Here is a 21510-nt window from a genome sequence, read left to right as displayed (position 1 = left end):
GAAATTATTGATTGTTTGATTTTAATTGTTTTGGAGAAAAATGTCCAGGACAATTTCATAAAGCCCAAGGTTGTGTCTTCAAATGTCTTGTTTTAGCCAACCAACAATCCAAAACCCAAAGATAGGCAATGTATTAGAACGTAAGACGTTAAACCTCAAACATGGGATGCAGGAACGAGAGAATGTGTTGAATGTATGCAAGAAAAACTTAATTGAAAAAATTAATTGATCATCAGTAAATTTGTTGAATAATTTACTATGAATTGACTAAGTGATAATTTTTTTCAGCTCTAAAGTCTATAATGATGTCTTTATTAAAAAAAATAACAAATGTACTTCATGGTCAATTGCATACTGAGAAATCCAGAGAGAGTTGTGTGGAGCCGATAGTCTTAATTAGCTTTGTAGCAACTTATTTGGCAATGGCTTGAATGTAACGGACGATCATTATTATCAAAAAGTTACGCACTAAAGCTTTAAATAGCCTCGAATGTACCAATACAGCGTTTGTGGTGCGTGTGTGTGTTTAGCCTGGCTGTGCATATGCTATAAACCCAGAAGTCTTGAGTTTTTGCACTGTTCATTCTCCAGTGCTTAAATTGAGACCGAAACATTTTTGGATGGGGTCGAAGAATTGCACAGTATAATGTTTCAATATGAATTCATTAAAGTGAACTTGACTGGCAAAACAGTCAAAGTGCTTCCTGTATTTCACAATAAATAAAAGTCAAAATGATTTAGTAGTACAAAAAATGTTCATCTATATTGATTGAAAACCTTTTAGGCTTTTCAAATAGACGTTGTCTAAACACCGGGGCAAGGCCATGTGTGTTTAAATAGCTGGCATGCTGATTTGAAACAGACATCTTCGTCAAGGCAGTTTTGTCTGCAGATAGCTTTTCACACAGATCGACCAGTGGCTCAGCAATCGTGAACGACAAATCATGTTCCGCATTTTTTTATCATAAACACTGTTGGTCCTTGAAGGCACAGTGGTAGCCGGCGTTGCCAGGAACGTTCCTCAGTGTGCACAGTCCGAGGCTTTGTGATCTAAGTCATGATGAGAAAGTACTTTCTTACCGCTGCTTATACAGTATACGCTGCAGAAGCAAGCACCTGGCTCCCTCAAATTGGCGTCACCAAGTGCTTAGTCTATATCGACAGTGTTTCATTTCCGGGATTGTGGAGCCGGTGTGAATTCTGCCGGATGTCCCTCCTTTCAGCCGGATGTCCCTCACCTTCCTCTTTCTTTGTGTTGGCATTCTAAACTCCGGTGGATTTATGAGGACTATGGTTAACTGCGCTAGCGACCTCAGAGCTGTTTCTGGTTAAACAGAAAGGTCTTAAAGAGGTTTTAAATTTCTATCTCTGTAGGGATCCTTTCCATAATGTTGTCTTTACACTTAATCTGAACCTTTTAGTGGCAAAAACAGCCCTTTTAGTCGCCCAAATTGACGATGCACATTTGCTCCACATAGCAGCCCGGTCTGTGGCTGCCAGTTACAGCAGTCACGCTTAATACTGGACCAATTTCATCAATCACTTACACATAAAAACATGGGAAAATAGGGTCCAGGTTGAAAAAAACGGAAGTTACCATTTAAGTTTTTGTATGTGTCTAGTCCACTACACGTTCCACTTCCGGGATTGCTCCGTTAACTCATTTAGGCCGGAAGTCCGTTGCCTTGGATTTTCTTTGTGGTGGCGTTCTAAACTCCGGTGGATTTATGAGGACTATGGTTAACTGCTCCTCAGATCTCTGCAGGGTAAATCCAGAAGAAATGAGGAAAATATGCAATAACGTTGTTGAATATCGCGGTAACGATATTACTTGCGATAAATAAATGGATATTAGAGTGTTTAAGGTTCTGCATTTCTGCTAAAATACAACAAATTGCTTGTTCAATTTAAAACAAATGAAGAAAATAATTCCCAACATTCTGTTATAGTAGGGTGACCAAACATCCTCTTTTGCCCGGACACTTTTTACCTACTGTCCGGTGGCGTCCAGGTTTTTTTTTTTTATAAATTCCTGAAAATGTCCGGTTTTCACTGTTTTTCATGGGACCATTAAGCGTGAACTTAAATTGACTGGTGCTTTGCACACAATACTATGGTACTTTGTTGTGTGACGTAATTCCCGAGAGGCTGCTTTGTGGGCGGCTCTGTGACGAGCACATACAGGGACCAGAGCAGACAGGGACCAGAGCAGACAGACAGGGACCAGAGCAGACATACACAGGGACCAGAGCAGACAGACAGGGACCAGAGCAGACAGACAGGGACCAGAGCAGACATACACAGGGACCAGAACAGACAGGGACCAGAGCAGACATACAGGGACCAGAGCAGACAGGGACCAGAGCAGACATACACAGGGACCAGAGCAGACAGGGACCAGAGCAGACAGACAGGGACCAGAGCAGACATACACAGGGACCAGAGCAGACAGACAGGGACCAGAGCAGACAGACAGGGACCAGAGCAGACATACACAGGGACCAGAACAGACAGGGACCAGAGCAGACATACAGGGACCAGAGCAGACAGGGACCAGAGCAGACAGACACAGGGACCAGAGCAGACAGGGACCAGAGCAGACATACACAGGGACCAGAGCAGACAGACAGGGACCAGAGCAGACAGACAGGGACCAGAGCAGACATACACAGGGACCAGAACAGACAGGGACCAGAGCAGACATACAGGGACCAGAGCAGACAGGGACCAGAGCAGACATACACAGGGACCAGAGACTATCCACTGTCCAATCTGAATTGTCTGTTGCACGACTAAAACAACTTTTGAATGTACACGTTCCAACAAAACAAGTTCCTTCCCGAGGCTAATTTGCAGCAGCACCGTTGCTCCGTCCGGCACATAGCACCGCCCAAGACAATTGTAATTGGTTTAAAGAAATGCCAATAAACCAGAGCAAGTTTTTCTCCCATCCTATGTTGAATGTTGTGTGGACTAGCCAGACCTTCCTCCGCAGCGCTGTAGAGGAAGGTCTGGCAATGCGAGACTTCCATGTGGTGAACGGTTTCCCTTCTCTATCCTTTTTCCTCTATCCATGCCTAGCACCATTTGTTTTTTACTCCTTTCTCAACTAAAGCTGTATCTTCGCCAGATTTGATAAACTTTGCTTCCATTTTATGTGCACGTTGCTGGGATACCATGGTTACCACACCGCACTCATGTTTCCCACCTTACTTTGCCTCTGAAGGGCTAGAACGCGTTGGCCAGCCTCATACCATTGGTAGATGGAAGAACGATGATTGGTTAAACCCAGTGCATCAAAAACATCAATCCAAATGTGGACTTTTTATTAAATTAATTAATATTTAAAATAGTCATGCCAGAAATCCGGAAAGCCCTCATTCACTTTGGTATGGATTTTACTTGGTTCGTGGTGGTTTGGTCATTCATTCTCATATGGGGATGAGGTGGTTGCTCTGGATGTACCAATGATGAATTTATGTTTAAGATTTCTCCAAGGAAAAAAAATGGCAAGTGTCATGGAATCCCAAAACCATGACACACTTTATGCGTCGAATTTGTAATCTATCTGAAGGCTATAATATGGAAAAGGATTAGGGCCACATGTGAAAAATGTTTTTGAGTTGAGTCAGTATTGATTAATATCAATCTCAGAATTCAGAGGAAAAAGTAAAGTCAGAATAAAGTAAAAAAATAAATCAGAATTCTGATTTTAAACTCAGAACTGAAATACATGTTTCACTTTGGCGCTAATCAACTTCTGTACTGTACTGTTACTACTCTTTTACACTACAGTGTTTACAAAATCAGTCTGAAGGAGGAACGACTGTGTGTGCTGTGGGTTTATGGGATTCTGTGTCACTAGGGTCTGTTCACTAGCACAAACATGAAGCTGTTTAAATGCAGAAAGTGCATTCATGAGATCTTTGTGACTGCATTAAACATTATGAAATCAATGCTTCTTAATAGGTACTGATACCAAATCAGTAGAGTATTGAGTTGTGTATCGAGGTATAGATTACTGTGGTATTGATCTGGGTAGCTGTACCTGACAGGAGGCACTGCTCCAACAGCAGGAAACCCTCTCCTCTCTTGGCTCTTAAAGCTCACTGCTTTTTTTCTGTTCCAGCGAGTTCTGAAGTGGTCTTTCTTTTCCTCATTCTCTTTCCATCCTCTGCCTTCATTTTTATGCACTCCCACTAATCTGCAGGATTAACTTATTCTGCATCTACCTGAATTCTTTGATTATTTGCCGAAAGCCTGAGCACTGAAAAACGGGCTGGGATTATCTCCCAGCGGAGTGTTTGATGTTCCCCTCTTAATGAGGATGGCGCTTAAAACCTTCCCTTTTATGTTGATGTAATGTTGCAGCCATCTTAAACGCCCTTATTACAGAACCAAAGCATTCATTCAGGCATGTCCACTCCTGCATCAATTTAGGGTCACACACGGGTCAAATGGTCTTTGTGCTCAGCAGCATCACAAATAGTTTTGATAGCGTAAGGCAGTGCTGAATGTCAGAGAGGCGTTTTGAATTGCATACATCAAGTCAATGCAAGATAACATACCCTCACACACATACTGGCTCAGCACATATGGGAAATGTTTAGTGGATGATACACGGAGCTTAGTTTATCAACTGATTCCATTGTGCTGGTGTCTGGCTAAAAGACTAAAATGATCTTACAGAGGGACCCAAAAACTGGAAAACTTGCACTGATTTGTCACAGACATGAAGAATCAATTCTGTTTGAAGGTACTGTAAAATCATGTCAAATCTGCCTGTTAGTCTGACATTTGTGAGTAGCATAAATTGCACTTTTAGTTTTCCAAAAGACAAAATTAAGATATTTTAAAAATGGATCTGGATTATTCAGTTTCTTTAGGTTCATGTTTCTTGGCACAAAAACTAACATTGTGGTGCTAAATTAGAAAACATCATGTGGAGGACAATAGTAAACTGTTTTAATTTTGGCTCAGCTTCATCGACTATTACTGGAAAAATTAAGTGGTCAAATGTTGCCTTTATCTTTGATTAAAAGAACAATTGCATGACACCTCCAATCATTCCCATTCAATGCAAACAAAGCCAGAGAAGCCTGTCTATGGTGGATTAGAATGATTTGTAACGACAATAACCCATCAAATGGAAGTTTACACTACAGTTCCAGCACCAAACAGCAGGCAGACAGTTAGCAATTAGCGGGTGAGCATGGTGGAGCATTTAGCAGCAAAAGAGCAAGATATTCTTCTCAGGAGCTGGTGGATACAGAAGAGGATTAGGGCCACATGTGAAAAATTTATTGAGTTCTGACTTCTTTTTTTTTACTGTAAAAAAAAAATTTCTTTAGCTACCAGCTACCACGAGTTCCTTCCCGAGGCTATTTCGCTGCGGCACCATGCTCCGTCCGGCGCTTAGCAGCGCCCAAGACGATTGTAATTGTGTTAAAGAAATGCAAATAAACCAGAGCACGTTTTTAGTAAGTAATTAAAGTTTTGAGAAAGGCGATCATCAATGATGGAAATTTGCCAATGGCTTCACCACTACATCTTTCACATTACACATTATGAAAAACCATTCAATTCTATTCCCATTAAAATCTTGATTTCATCTTGTCTTAAATTTTATTTGCTCTGGGGATCATGGCTTAATGAGGGTTGTTGAAGGTGATGTTTGGAAATAATGGTATACTGCGGGGACATTACTGTGTGGTACATTTAAGTAATGTGCGATCATCATTATTGCAGGTGTGTTTTAAAATGATATCAGTTGCTGAAAACCAGCAGCTGCAGATCTTGAGAGCCTGATGGCTTCCTCCCTGAAAAGCGATCTAATCCAAGTCAGCCCAGCTGCTCTGGAAGGACCAATAAGTCACGGTTCACTAACTGACCCTCCAAAGGACCAGCCATGCAAGGCAGGGGAGTGTGTGAACGCCATGACATAAGTAAGCTGGAAGAACACTGTACATGCAAGCAGAGACCACTCACACGTTCTCCTCCCTCAAAGTTTCCGCTTCACTTCCCCTTCATGTCTTTTCAAACATGCAAAATAAAGCTTGAACATGAACTGCTGTTTTATGACATAGAAAATGAAAATTTGCTCTGGCGGAACCATACTAATGCAGGGCAGGACACTTTTTTCCCTTTCCATTTTTTTTTTGTGTTTAAATGCTTCTCTCATCAGATTCTAATGCCAAGTCGAGCACTCATCAAATCACCAATTTATTCCACTTTGATTACTTAAATGTGAATAAATTATGGCAGCAAGATTATTGTGGTCGATTCACATTTCTGGGCCTTACACAGCTGGCTTACCCTGTGGAAAAAAAAAAAAATAATCAAAAAAAAAAATAAAGCACTGGCAGGCAGAGTTCCCCCTTATTTTGGAGCAGTGATAGATCCTGTCATGTCTGAGTCGACGTCCAATAAACGTGTCTGCTAATTTATCACCTTTTGCGATGCTGAAAATCAAAACACATGTTGTGAGAAAAAGTGGCTCAGCCCTCTTCATAAAGCCCAGGAGTGACAGGAAATCCATTTCTGTCGCATGCAATTACCAGCATGCTGATTCGGGGAAAACATTCCTGCTTTATATTTCATCAAGGCCATAGAGGAGCTGAGGTGGCGCTCAATACTGGCCTCTAAAGCAGCACGCACACACGCACGCACACACGCACGCACACACGCACGCACGCACACACACACACACACACACACACACACACACACACACACACACACACACACACACACACACACATACAGTATAGATCACTATGCTAAATGTACGGACATGCGTAGAAATGCTGTACAAGGCTAAAAGTTAAAATGAACATCCAAGTGTAGTCAGGTCAATTTCATTTATATAGTAAGTATATAATAAGTTCAAGAATGGGAACGTTTCAGTGTTTTTTGGTGACACCTGTGTTGCTTGTTACATGTTACATTTTCCATCGGCAGTCTAGAATGTTCTTGTTACACCAAAATAAAAAGACTCAACATCTAAAATGTGACGTTGCACTTCAGCTTTATGTGACTTAAGTGAAATTGTGATACATAAAGTAAATAATATGGCCCAATTTGATCCTACAGTGTTGCACTTGCTTTTTGATTATTACAAATAATCAAAAAGCAAAATGATCATCTTAAAATAGAAGATATACTGCCTCTCACATCACATCAATTATGAACAGGTAGGTAAGTGGTCTTGAAGAGGATTCTTTTTTTTCTGTCTCAGTCTTGACTGACTTGAACCGGACTTGAACCTCTTTGGACTTGGTCTTGACTCAGTCTCGACTAGTCCTGGTCTTGTCTTGGACTCGACAAAGGTGAACTTGACTACAGCCTTGTTCAAAAGCCCAGTCCACAAGTCAATGGGTAACAGACATACATCACTACATAGGCTTTATCCCAGCAATGTGCAAGGTAATGTAGTTGAGCCAGACTAGGGACTCACAGACCTCGTCTTCAATCCTGGACAGCATCCTGGAGGACCTGATGTCGTGTGAGCTCCGTGAGATGGCTCAGTTTGAGAGCCTAGATCTTCTAGAGTTTATCAGAATATAGCATAGAAAATCTGCTTAGAAATATAGGAGAGATTGGATAGGCTAGAACAACACAATGCAATTCTGCTAAATAAAACATCACATTCATTATTAGTTTCACTTATTTTCCTTTTAAACAAATTGTATATCTGAATACAATACACATTTTCTATTCTATAGGCTCAGTCTGCAAAGTTCTTTTTAAAAACAATTCCAGTTCTGGTTGCATGGTGTTAGAATTTTGGATATTCGTCATGGAAACATGAATTGGTCATGTCATGTCATGGTCAATCATATTTCAGGAGGGGCCTGTGCCACCCCTCCCCCACTTTACAGCCCCGCCCCTGTCAGGTCTGCCTCCTGTGAACACGAGAGAAGAAACGAGAAGAGACTTGAGTTTCTTTTTATTATTATTATAATGTATTAGCCTCAGTGGTGGGATTTGTGAATACTTGAGATCACACAATCTCTAACAATCAACTGTGCTTAAGGACAGTAGTGGTCGACTCCTGTCTAATTCTCTCCAGATGAGGTGTGTGCTTCCATTTTTTAATCATTCCAGTAATCCCAATTAACAGTTAAAAGGGCTTTGTAAAATATTTTCTAAGTCAATCATAAATGTATAAAATAACAAGTGAAACATTTAAAGTAGCTGAGAATGTTTTTCCCAAAACCGTGGTTGTGTCTAAATGATCACCCATAAAGAAGTCAGTTTGTTGTGTAATGCAGAACTCACTGTGACATGCTGCACAACTTTCTGAAAGAATGTAGGCGTGTACATACTGCTGCCATGTTTTGAGTCTAACTGTCAAACAAGTAACTAAAGTAACAAGTAAAAAGTAAAAAGAAAAGTACCTCAGTATAATACGTTTTATTATTGTGTATCAAATGCAAATTCTAGAGATTGCCCAAACCTTATAGACCTGTAAACATAGTTGATGGGATTCTAGTTCTAATTATTGATTTGTTAGATTAGAATTTTTTTTTTTAAAGTTTAGTTTATTTTGGCCATTTGCAATTAACAAGATTCAATGCACTGGTAATAAACAAAAAATAAACATAACATTAATGAATGAAATAGAGCTTCCTCCACAGCGCTGTGGAGGAGGGTCTGGCTAGGCCTCACAGCATTCTGGGATGGGAGAGAAACGTGCTCTGGTTTATTGGCATTCCTTTAAACCAATCACAATTGTCTTGGGCGGTGCTAAGTGCCGGACAGAGCCATGGTGCCTCTGCTAAATAACTTCGAGAAGGAACTTCCAGCTGCTATTTACTAACCAAACCAACAACAACCCTGCTGGCTGTGTTGACAGAGAGAGAGACATAGAGAGAGAGAAAACTGCATCTCCAGCACTCTGAAGTAAGAAGAGGAGTGCAATCAGGAAGAGTGGACTCAGGTGTGGCTCATCTTTCTGCCACTCGGACTGCCTTCTCCACAGATCACAGGGAAGAATACAACAGTTTTATCTAGATTCAAGATTTTTATTTGCCATTTGTGCATACGCCAAACAGTCCAGGCACATAGGAATTATTGTGCTAACTCTTTGAGTCAAGTAAAAACAGTAAAAAGAGTTAAAGAGTTACCAATATCTGAATGAAATCATGAGAGTCTTTCTGGAGTCGGGCCGTGCTCGTTTGGTGTAAGGTGGTCCTAAAACTCAGTCCCGGTCAGTCTTTTTCACGTCTGGACGTTCAGACAAAATCAAACGTGTTTGATATTATTGGAAGTTTTAAGACTTGACAGTTAAATCATGTGAAAGTTGTCAACAACCAATGGGTGCGCTTCCTCCAGCACCGAAAAAGGAAGCAGCCAACGCTGGAGCAGTGTTGTTTATGGTTGCTATGGCGCCGTGCTAAGCTAAACGCTAAATAGGGAAAGTTGCTGTTTTCTACCCTTCTGAAGCGAGTCCAACAGGAGTTTTACCGGCAGATAAACACAGACCTCCGGGTACTGGAGACATTCATCTGCACGTACAGCAGAACAGAAAATCGGCAAACTTTCCCTTAAGTTACCAGCTAACGCTAGCGGTAGCTAGCTAGCTTGGTAGAATATTTCAAAACAAATCTAGTTGTAGCCAATGGCAATGTGTGACCCTGCAAGATCCCCAGTCTTTACTTATTATTATTCTGACTTTGACATTAGATTTGAGATGACTGTCTTTAGATGAGTGAGATGGTGTCAGACACTAGTGTTTTCAAAGTCTGTTCAAAGTCATCCAGCACGTCAGGGGTTGATAAGTTTTTGTCACGAGGGTCCAACGAGTCTACAAATAAATACATATATTGTGCAGCCCTATTTCACTATAGTTTATTCTGGTCTGAAAGGGTTTTATGTTGAAATGTTAACTTTATGTTAGTGCCCAACTTGTATACCTTGTATTTATCTGTTCTTTTGTTGAATTGTAAATGTTACACTTGTACCCTTTATGTACATACTGTATTTAGTTTTGTGTTTATTTAAAATGTGTCTGAATAATCCTATAATGGATAAGCCGTGTAAGCGGCCAGACACGAAAACAAACAATTAAGTAATAAATCATTCACTGATTCATATATTCATTCACCAAGAGCCACCCAAAGAGTGGGAGGGGTCATCACACCATCAACGTCATTGATCCATCTTTAAATCCACAATCCTGTTCAAATTTCAGTGCGGAACTGAAGTGTGGAATTCTTCATCTTTTTCTCGTAGTCTTCATCAAACTGTTGACTCTGGGCCACAGTGAAATGGTTCTTCCAGTCACCAACCTTCCCTGCAGAACCACAGACACAATCCCACAGCTATTTTAGCAAAAAGAGATCCGAGTTTGTTTTTCTTGTTACACACATTTAACTTTTAATTATTCATTAAGTTACCTTTTCTCATAAATGGAGAACTTCTGTCATCACATGGCTATGTGTCACACTGTAAAGCGAATGAATGCCCCTTGAAGCTAAAAAAGTGTAGACTTGTATGCATTATACAGCTTCTTGATCATCCTAATGGCCAATTTATGAAGATGGATATGTTCTATGCAAGTGTTTTTATCCACTTAGTGTTTTTTGGCTTAACTTTAGAGCTTTTTACATAATGTCGTTGGATTCTACTGAGACGCATTCATGGGCAGTCGGAATTTTGAGAATCCGACAAACAATTCAGGGTTTTTCAGTATCTTTCAAGGCTAAGTGTTTTTTCTTTGGCGATCTTATAAACAAAACATGCTTTTTCAATCCCGCCGGCAGGTTTTGGGGTTAGGAGGGTTAAGTTACCTTTTCTCATGAATGGAGAAATTTTTAAATCCATAGCACAGTGCGTAGAATAGTTGGTTGTGTCGTCATTTTTCATTTTATCAAACTGCACTCCACTTGCAACTAGTTTCTTCTCCTCGTCCGAACGGGACAAACCGAGAAAAGAGCAGAGGTTGTCTATTTCCCGTCCAGTATCCTGGAAACACAGCCGTCTCAATTAATGCATTATTACCAAGCTAAAGGAGAAAAGTACCTAGAGTAGAAAGAGACCCACGGTAACTAAATTACCTCACTCAGATCTTCGTAGAACATGTAATGGAGTTTGGAGTAAGTCTGTTTCTTCTTCCACCATCCGTTCACATGGTCATACCAGGATCCAAACACCACTGAAGCAACAGAACAACGTTACATAACATATACCCTGCAAATCATCTGGTTGCTAGATTTGCCGACATTTACTCTTCTGTACATTTTGTAAACAGAATATTGAGACAATTTCTCACATTTATTTTTTTTTATTGTGAAATATCCAAAAGATTTTAGACAGATTTGGAGTCTTACTTTTTTGAACCCACTCACTTTAGCCCTATTCGCACGGGACTAGTATGACCTGGTGATCGCTAGTCATTTGTAATAATTAAGGAGGTTGTCTGTGATCTTAATCCCATGCCAATTGGCCATGTCTCCCCAAATGACCTGCCACATTTCGTTGAACACCGAGGTCCTGTGATAATATTAGTCTTGAATCGACATGTCTGTGATTTGGCGGGGTCCATCATTTTTCAAGGTTTTTGTTTCCTATGCGTCTTTTTAATGTTGTTGTATGCTTCAGCGCAGTCAGGACAATGCGGATATGCAGATATGTCAGTTAATTTGAATAAAAGCTGGCTTCGCTTATCCCAGATGATACTAATCCCGTGCAAACAGGGCTTATGTCTGCTCTTCTAACCTTAAAGACATTATCTGTTTTTATTGATAATTCGGAAAATGGCGTTCTTGAATTTTTCATTAATTTCATTATTCTAGATGCCAAATTTTATATTCACAAGCAGAAATTAACTCACTTCCTAATTGTTTACCTATTTTCATAGAACCAAAATCTCTACTTGAGTCACTTAGATTGTTGAACAACAACAAAAGTATTAAACTATAGAGCTTTTTCCCTGAAACCTCTGACTAAATGTGATATATCCTATTGTATGTTATTTTATATTTTTTTATTATTTCATTTTTATATATATTTGTAAGAATTAGTCTTGATGTTTATGTGCTGTTGCTGTTTACCTGATTCTTTGTATGATGCATTTTGTTAATACAAAAAAACACAAGCGAGCACTTAGTGTTCACTTCAGCTATGCAACAATAAAAATACTTGTATTATTAGAGTTTTTCATACATACTCTTTCCCTCCATGAATCTGTGGAAGTAGCTACTCCATTCTCCAGGCTCTGGCTGAGTCCTGATCATGCGGTCAAAATGAAAATAAGACACCATGTTGTCTTTGGCATTGCGGGCCACGTAGACTATCTACAGAAAAAGAAAACACTTAAATGATCTGAAGACCAATGTTACATGAGACATAATCAGTGGGGTACATCCAGTACTGTACTTAAGTCCAAATGTTGAGGTACTTCAACTCCGCTACATTTCAGAGATAACGATTGTACCTTTTTCTCCACTAGATTCATCTGACAGCTTTAGTTACTAGTTACTTTACACATTAAGATTGCTGCACACAAGACACATGTAGTTTATAAAATCTGATGTTTGATTCTAAATTAAACTAGCCAACAATATAACGGCTACAAGTCCAGCTGAAATGATTAGACCATTAAACACACAACTGTTTGGATCCTTTACACTTTCTAAAATAGGAGGATTTTTCTGCATTGAGTACTTGTGAAATAGTATTATGTAAGGGTGTGACGAGATCTCGTTTTACAAGATCTCGCGAGATCTCGCGTGACGAGATAGTAGAGAGCTGTGGTGGTGCTGTAAGTGTTTTTGCATAGTGCTCGTGTTAGCCGCGGTATACGGCATTTTTTCTTACAATGTTTACATATTGTGTTCGTCTTGTCGGTCACTCTTTCGCTGTTTATTATTTCCGCAGGAAAACCAAAATGTTGCCACACAAATGATTTAAAAGTGGCAGGGGGATCTTCAATAGTAATTCCACGCTCCATCACGCTGACATCACATCGCCTCACGAGACAACTTTTCACCTCGACGAGAAATCTCGTCTCGTTCTCGTGAACCCAATCTCGTGATGTGTCTCGTCTTGTGGAGTAAGCGTCTCGTCACACCCCTAGCTTGTAACCTTGGTTCTCTGAGTAAAGACTATTTGTCCCAGTCATATTTCTTAACTGAAGTTTTCTTTAAATTAGTGTTAAGATCGCGTCTCGTTCTCGTGACCCCAATCTCGTGTCTCGTCTTGTCTCGTGAGCGAGTGTCTCGTCACACCCCTAGTATTATGATATGATCTGCTCGTGCGCTTTCACTTCATGCACGAGCAGATCAGTTTCTTCTCCTGAAAATCTCTCCTTTCTGCTCAGCAAATCCTCCATCAAAATAGCAATGTGCCAAGCTACAAACGCGCCTTGGCTTTTAAAGGGAATGGGAGATGACATTCTGATTGGTTTATTGCATGTTACGCCCAAAACACACCTATGATTAATTAAGACACTAAGGTCAACCCCTTTGAATCAATGGCCTGGCGCACTGCCCCTTTTTTCTGTTTCACATTCTTTTTGATCTTTCTTCTTTTATAATAAGTTTTTGAGCATGCTAGGTGTGCGTATGTGGTGTATGAGCCTGTGAGCATGTGTGGAATGATCATGTACCTTCTCAGGAAAACTAACAGAAAATGTTGTTTTTGCTGTTTTTTGTTTTTTTACTGCATTATAATGTGAGAGTTGTGTGTGCTTTTTCACATATGAATTGTGCACCTCCCTTCCAATATTACAATTAATACGACTTAGAGTTCTGCCCTTTGCACATGATAAAAGTGGCATATGGCAACAGTCTCAGGAGGCAGGTTTGGATTTGTTCTAATACCGGCGCTAAAACAATACTTTTAATTGTGCCTAATTGCAAAAGGGTTCTCAACTGTTGTACAAAGAAGTGGCTGATCTTTAATGCAATATCTACATTGCCCATTATCAGCAACCATTCATCCAATGTTCCAAAAGGCACATTCTGTTTACTAACCTGATATCATTTTAAAAGGCTAACTGAGAAAACAATGGAGAACCCTTTTGCAATTATGTAAGAACATTATGGAATCTGAAAACTGCTGCCCTGGTTAAAAAAAAAAACAATGCAACTGATCTCAGCTGGTATTCTGTCTATAATGGAATGGAAATTTCTAAGTGACCCCAAACTTTTGACCGGTAGTGTATATATAGCCTATATACTGTATTTAAAAAAAGAAAAGGCACAAAATTATTTTTTTAACAATTATTGCTAAGGGCATATGGTCAAAATGTAATTATTTATTAAAAATGTAATCACAATTTATAACAATAATTATATTGTATATATAATATTTATATAATATTTCATCAGTAAATTGCTGGCAAACGACAAAAACAACCACTAGATGGGAAAAATGTATTTTACCATAATGCACCACGAGGCTGGCGAGGCGAGTTTCAAGTAAACATACCGCCGGTGTTATTTTTCCGACAGCGGCAGCTGCAGACTGTTGTACGTCTCGGTGTTGGAATCCTTTACAGTGAAATACAGTCACAATTTTACACTGTTTAGTCAGCATTTTAACTGTTAGCTAACGGTAGGCTAACGCTACCTGCTGCCAAGTGCTTCTGTTGCCTGTGACAACTGTTTCAGAGCATCAGAGAGCAGTGAAGGCCTTTCACTGAAACCAAAATGAGGCACCTAAATCTGTGTTGCTATTCGGTCCGGTAGATACCGGTCGTTAAGGCACAGGTGCTGTAATAGCACCGGGTCTCGGTACCCAACTCTTGTCAGGTGAGGCTCAGGGAAAAGGGGGAGCCCAAAAGGGGCTTACTTCTAGTTGATATAATGCAAATACATAATACTGACCCTGGAGTTTTGCTCCCAAAAGGACTTTGGCACAAACTGGACTGGCAAGTGAGTTTTAATGAGTCGAGGAGAGGTGGGGAGGTTGTCCGCCAAGTCTTTTCCTGTATGAAAAGGTAAATACAGAGTAAGTAAAGTGTCACATGGCAGAAGTAATGGGTTCATTTGTTGTTTTTTTTAAATATTTGTTTGCTGTGGTTTTTTATGTTCCATGATTTTATGTATTGTGTTTTATTATTCTGATCGGCTGTTTGGAGCTCACTCAAATCCAAACCCCTTTCTCCACTTACACAAGCCCTGATCTTGTAAAGTGCTTGGTTTAATAATAAACTAATACAAGGCATACAAACCTTTTAAGTACAATGTTAATGTTTAATGAAAGGTAGAACATTACCACACAGTATACTGAAGGTAACTAAAGGGCAACTACCGTTTTTTTTTCAACCCGTTATTTCAACCTTTTGGCTGATGGGAACAACAGTCTTTGACATCGGTCCATTATTAAGCGAGATCGCTGCAGTCAGCAGCGGCGAAACAAGCTGCAATGTGAGTTAATAGGGCAATTGTGCAGCTTCTATTTACGTTCACAAAAGTGCTTGTTTGCCGCTGACAGGCTCAGATTAATATTCTAAGTGTTTGACAACATTATGGAAAGGATATTTAAGGAGCTCGACATTTCTGTTAAAGAGTAAGATCCTTTTTTAAAACAAAAACATCCGCGAAATTGCGTTTGCTAAAGCCACCAGACTTTATGTAAATAAACAGTCATTTTAGCATCATAAAATACACTTCATTGCAAGTCGACAAACAATATAAAAACTATGAAAAGCTGTTTTAGGTCGTCTTTCCACTTTTCCAACAATCACAACTCTAGTTTTGGTTGAAATACACACATAGTTTACCGATTTATATGTGACAATATGTTGGCTGTATACACGCTAAAAGTAAAGTTTTTTTTTTTTTTTTTTGGAGTCTGGTGGGTTTAGAGCTAGAGACCTCAGAGCTGTTTCTGGTTAAACAGAAAGGTCTTAAAGAGGTTTTAAAGGTCTATCTCTGAATGGATCCTTTCCATAATGTTGTCAGACACTTAGTGGCAAAAACCGAACTTTTAGTGGACCAAATTGACGATGCACATTTGCCCCATAGTGTCACATAGCAGCCCGATCTGTGGCTGCCGGTTACAGTGGTCATGCTTAATACTGGACCAATTTCATCAATCACTTACACACAAAAACATGGGAAAATAGGGTCCAGGGTGAAAAAAACGGAAGTTACCATTTAAGTGTTTGTATGTGCGTAGTCTATATCCACAACATTCCACTTCTGGGATTACTCCGTTTTACTGGATTTCACTCATTTCATCAACTCATTTTCATCTGAGTTTTCTGTTGCACAACTAAAACTACTGGGGTCCATTCCAGGTAGGAGGTTTAACAAACTCTGAGTCCAACCCTGATGTCTGAGTTGATTTACCCTGAGATGGGAAACTCAGAGTTTTCGGTTCCAGAACAGCTGATATGAGTTGGTTCAATCAACTCGGAGTAGATTCACTCAGGGTTACGCGCGTGCACAAAAGGCAGTATGAATGGAGCCATGATTCTATGATTCACCATGGTAACAACCACAAACAAACGGGTTGGCGCACAAACAGCGAGTTTGAACATGTATTTCGTTAAAAAAGCAAGACAGCGGCTATGTCAATGGGCTGATGCTGCAAAAGAGAATTTGTGTGGGAGAAAATTACTGCTTGAGTCAATGCGTACGCATTAACAGTGTATTAATTTCATATTTAATCACTGTAAACTTATAATATTACTGGTGAAAACTGGAATTGTATTATAATTTCATTCAGGTGCAATCCTGTGGGCGAAACAGTAAACTATACTAATCCCATTCTGAGGCTGCAGCACCATGATCATTAACAGAACTATAATGTATAATCATTTATTTCTTTTTAATGGCTCTCACTGGTTTGTGTCCAGGGAACACTACAAAGACGTTTAAAAAACTTTTCAGAGCGAGTCACACTTTTCTGACGCCTCTACAGTGGCTTTACTTTAGGCTACAGTATGATCCGCTACACTGTTATAAAGAAAACTGCCGTTTGCAAAAAACGTAATGGACACAAAGAATCTGCTGGGATGTTAAAGCCTGTCCACGATGGTTGATGTTAGTGATATGAGGACGGATAAGGTATCTACATATCTAATGGACTGTGATAAAAAATACCTCTCAAATCGGTTATGTGGAAATGAAAATACATCTATAGTCGGGACTCAATACCCACGTAAACTCTCTGTGAATTAATACAGCTTTTTCATCAACGGGATCGTCAACAAAAGGACATGACACGTTTTATAGTCTGCCTAATATAAACCAATAGGCTACGTCTTTTTATTCATGCAGATAACAAACTGCATTAAAATGCGCCTGATAGGCCTACAGACTGAATGAATGAATGAGGAAATGAATTCCTCTGAGAGGGAGGAGAATGAGAGAAACTCAAGTTTTTTTTCCCTGTTTCTTGAAGAAAACCTGCTCCCGACCAGGTTAGGTTCACAGGCTCAGTTACCATAATAACTGACTCCGAGGTTAAGTTACCTCTCTTTCTGGAACGGAAAACCCAGAGTTTCCCTCATCTCAGGGTTAACCAACTCTGAGTTTTCACTAAACCTGCCTTCTGGAACGGGCCTCTGAACGTACGCATGTTCCACCTAAACAAAAGACGATTGTGATTGGTTTAAATAAATGCCAATAAACCAGAGCACGTTTTTCTCCCATCCCAGAATGTTGTGTGGCCAGTCCTGCCTCCGCAGGGCAGTGGAGGAAGGTCTGGCAATGCGAGTCTAATATGTGTGTGATGCAGGTATGTAACATCTGGCGAGTATGTTTGATTGTTAAACCTGGACCCAAAGGCGAGATGGTGCTCTCCAAGAAAGCCACTCTATCAAAGATTGGGGTGGATGTCTGACGCTCTGTCTGACCAAAATACAGCAGGTCGAGGATGTAGGAGACCCATGTGGTTCCTGAAAGACAGACAGAAGTTGCGTTTCAATAGTGGTTCAAACATAGAGCTGTAATCGGGCCTTAAAAGTTCGGCCCGAAAACGACAGAGCCTAACATTATTCGGCCCGAGCCCGACAAGTACATTTTGATTGACAGCTTTTTAAAAGCCCGAACCCGTTTACCCGACTGTACAAAAGGCAGTCTGTCAGCAGTACACCGGCCGGAGCCAGTGTAAAATGATAGAAATTAAGACCTGTTGGGTTTGGGCAAAGATCTTCAGCTCTAGTTCAACAGCCCTCGTTCACTTTCCCCTCAGCACTTTCTAAGGATCACAAATAATCTACCACTGCTGCTGATCACCCATTTGACTTGAAAAAGGTGGACTTGAGTACAGCCCTGCATTTTAATCCCCCACTCCTGCCCCGCCCACTATCACTCTGCTCTCCAAGTGGCCTCCCCGCAACATATGCTGGAGGAAGTGAATGGGGGCATGTTGAACCATTAATGAAACACAGCAAGAGAAGGAAAGAGAGGAATATGAAAATGATCCCAACCCTTACCTCTATACACACATTAACACTGGCTGTTAATGTTACCTGCTTTGGGGTATGTTGCAATAAGTATATCATCTGGCCTGGCCTGAAAGTTTTGGACGTTCTCCCAGTTGTCTGTGTAAAAGTGAGTCATTGAGACGCCATGGAAATCAAACAGTTCTGCTCGAGAGATCTTTTTAAAAAGAAGAAGAAAAAAAAGAAAAGGATTCATGACATACAAAGCATATGATCATCATGTGAGAGTAATTAAATGGCAAATACTTGATTGTGTGAAAAAGATTGCAATTTCAGTTTCAAGTTCATTGTCAGTTGCAGACACAAAAAGCAGAAGGTTTTTTAAAAGTAGCTAAGTTTCCATCCACTTGTCAATCGAATTATCTGAAGTTCGGTAAAAAAAACTCATGCAAATAAAGCTGCTGAAAAAAAACATCAAAAACATGGCCAAAGGTGACACAAACTTGTTAAAAGAAAAGTGACAAAACAATAGCAGAAAAAGACCACCTTTTCCGTTACATTAAAGGACATTTGTGTTAATATGAAGGCTGATTTGTGCCGCTAACGGAGCACCGGGGTCGGACCAGCTGATCAGACTGATGTCATCAAGTGGCGTACGTACGACGCGACAATTCGTACGCCATTATTGGCGTGTTATCGAGACGCATAATCCCTTTTTAGCGTGTTTTATCAACGCCGTTCGGCCTCCGTTGACTTGGGTCACACGGGCCAAATCCGGCGGCAGATTTAGACACACACACACACACACACACACACACACACACACACAGTACTCTAAAGTACCCCTAGGGGGACACATACCCCCATTGGAGAACCACTGACGTAGACTCCACCACTGCTAGCTGGCCTCCAGCGTTTCCTTCTCTCATATTTTTTTCGGTCTCTATGTTTCCATCTTGCCCGAATAAAAACGAATAAAAACCTATGCGTAATGACATCACATGCTGTTTTGCGATTAAATTGGTATATCGAATTGATTTGAGACATTTTAAGGTGTTTCCATTCATTTTTTGCACTGAATCGCACAAGATTCAAGCGAACTTTTTTGAACAAAGTTTTGCTAGACAGAAGTAGTTGTTGTTGTTGTTAATATTAGAAGCCAAGCTATAAGCTCCGATGGGCCTTTGGCTGAGGATCTGATCCAGCTCATCAAAAAGGTGGAACTTGCCTTATATTTTGCCTCCGGCACCGCTGCGAGACAACTCTCTTTTTTGAGCCGTGTATCGCTGGACGTCCCACAGCTTGTCGTAAGGGACATTCTAAAACGCTTAACGTGAAAAAGCTTAAAGTGGTTTAATATCTAAACAACGATCAATCATCACCAGATGTATCATGGTCATATTTTGTCATAGCCTGTCAAAAAAAAACTAAATCGAAATTCAAAGATTATAAAAGTTATCTTACGTTAATGTGTCAGATAACATCCATAATATTTGGACATTGGGTTAGATTTGACCGTTTTAAGTGGTTATGATGAGCAATATAGAAGAGGATATTTTTGGTGATGATTGATCGTTGTTTAGGTACATTGAACCACGTTAAGCTTTTTCACATTAGGAATTATAAAGCCAATGAGAACCGTGGAGAGTCAACCCCCAGCCGCTCTGCCCTGAAGCAGAAACGCTTTATGTCGATAACGTCCATAATAATTGGACATTGGGTTAGATTATTTGACAGTTTTCCATGGTTATGATGGGTAATAAGAGAAATTTGGTGATGATTGATCATTGTTATTAAATTAAACCACGTTAAGCTTTTTGCTCGCCATACGGCCACTGATGAAGAAAACTCATTTTCTTTGAGTCGATATTCATGAAATTCAATCGGATTTTACTGAGGCATTTTTCATTTGATATCACTTAATTCGGAAAAAAACGGGTCGATGGAAACATAACTAGTACCTTCCACACATCATCTTAAAAGGAGAGAAACTAAAAGTAGTTTACCAAAAGGACAATTTTGTGCTCAAAGATTGAGTATAAGGTTGTATTCTCTATTCTTTGTTCCTAAGCATTAGGCTACATGCTTAAGAAGAAATGAGTAAAGCACAATGTAACTATTTAAAAAAAATTAATTAAGAGACATACCTTGTGCGGATCAAATGACATGATAAATGCTGCTGGTTTCTCTCCTGTAGTTTTTCTCACACAAGCAAACCGGTTCTGTTTTATACAATGTAATTGGAGACTCAGTCAGAAGTACTATACTCCAGCCACTCCCCTTTTCCAGATGTCCTGGGCATTAACATTTTATTCCCCTGTTTGCTCAGAAATAGAGATATATGTTACTGTATACTTATTGGTCAAGAATCAACTTTTTGGGGGTATGTTTAAAAACATGCAGGGGCATCAAGAATTTGAACAGGAAAATACAAAGACTTAGCAATCCCATATAATACTTAAAACAGGTTTAACTACCATGTTTCATACCATGATGTGTTCTTTTTAACCATTACAAAGTCAAAATAGTCTTCTTCTTTTTTTCAAAAGCTTTGGGCTTTAACATACGCACATTTAAAAAAAATGTCAGCCACTTGGGAATTATCTCCACAGTGTGAATGAGTTCAACTCAAAACACATTGCAGTCCTTTGGGGAAAAGTTAAAGAGCCTTAATTTAGATGGTTATTACATGTTAAAATTAGGAGTACATGTTAAAATAGAGCTTAGTAACAACCCAGGTCTGGCACGAGCAGCTTTCTTCCAGTGAGCTTGGGGAAGAAGTAAAAAAAAAAACTTATGTAACTGGCAGGTAAAGTCCACCTTTGCAAATCCTTATGTAACTGGCAGGTAAAGTCCACCTTTGCAAATCCTTATGTAACTGGCAGGTAAAGTCCACCTTTGCTACTCCTTATGTGACTGGCAGGTAAAGTCCACCTTTGCTACTCCTTATGTGAATGGCAGCTCCATGACGCTGAGCAGCAGTTGCTAGTTGTTTTAGCCGCTACAGAGCTTTGTGAAGCTGGCTACGGTGTTCCGCATGGTGTTCCGTATGGTGCTCCGCATGGTGTTCCGCATGGTGCTCCGCATGGTGCTCCGTATCAGTGGCAGCTGGTGGTTCAGTTAGCCGGGACAGTACATGGACAACTGTTGCTTGATTATCAATA

The 21510-nt window shown here is 40.0% G+C and overlaps 1 protein-coding gene across 1 annotated transcript; it reads right to left on the bottom strand.

Moving 5' to 3' along the window:
- Positions 1 to 9963: 9963 nt before the first annotated feature.
- LOC114557430 (cytosolic sulfotransferase 3) lies at positions 9964 to 20621 on the bottom strand. The gene is made up of 8 exons (XM_028580875.1): positions 20494 to 20621; positions 18434 to 18563; positions 17735 to 17857; positions 14835 to 14935; positions 12173 to 12299; positions 11061 to 11158; positions 10794 to 10968; positions 9964 to 10297 (listed from the first exon to the last, which is right to left on the bottom strand). Exons 1-8 carry the CDS (start codon positions 20512 to 20514, stop codon positions 10185 to 10187), a joined length of 888 nt encoding a protein of 295 aa, XP_028436676.1. The 5' UTR covers positions 20515 to 20621; the 3' UTR covers positions 9964 to 10184.
- Between the last annotated feature and the right edge of the window lie 889 nt (positions 20622 to 21510).

Source organism: Perca flavescens, chromosome 6 (assembly GCF_004354835.1).
Source record: "Perca flavescens isolate YP-PL-M2 chromosome 6, PFLA_1.0, whole genome shotgun sequence".
NCBI lineage: Eukaryota > Metazoa > Chordata > Actinopteri > Perciformes > Percidae > Perca > Perca flavescens.
The sequence above is the reverse complement of the archived record's forward strand: the minus strand, read 5'-3'. Positions and strand labels throughout refer to the sequence as shown.

Bases quoted from the DNA above. Each gene is read 5' to 3' on its own strand.
- LOC114557430 (XM_028580875.1), bottom strand. From the start codon at position 20,514: ATGTCATTTGATCCGCACAAG. The intron at 18,564-20,493 runs GTATGTCTCTTA...CTTTTTAAAAAG, and splicing joins TGTCATTTGATCCGCACAAG to ATCTCTCGAGCAGAACTGTT. The intron at 14,936-17,734 runs GTTTAACAATCA...CTTTTCATACAG, and splicing joins CATCTCGCCTTTGGGTCCAG to GAAAAGACTTGGCGGACAAC.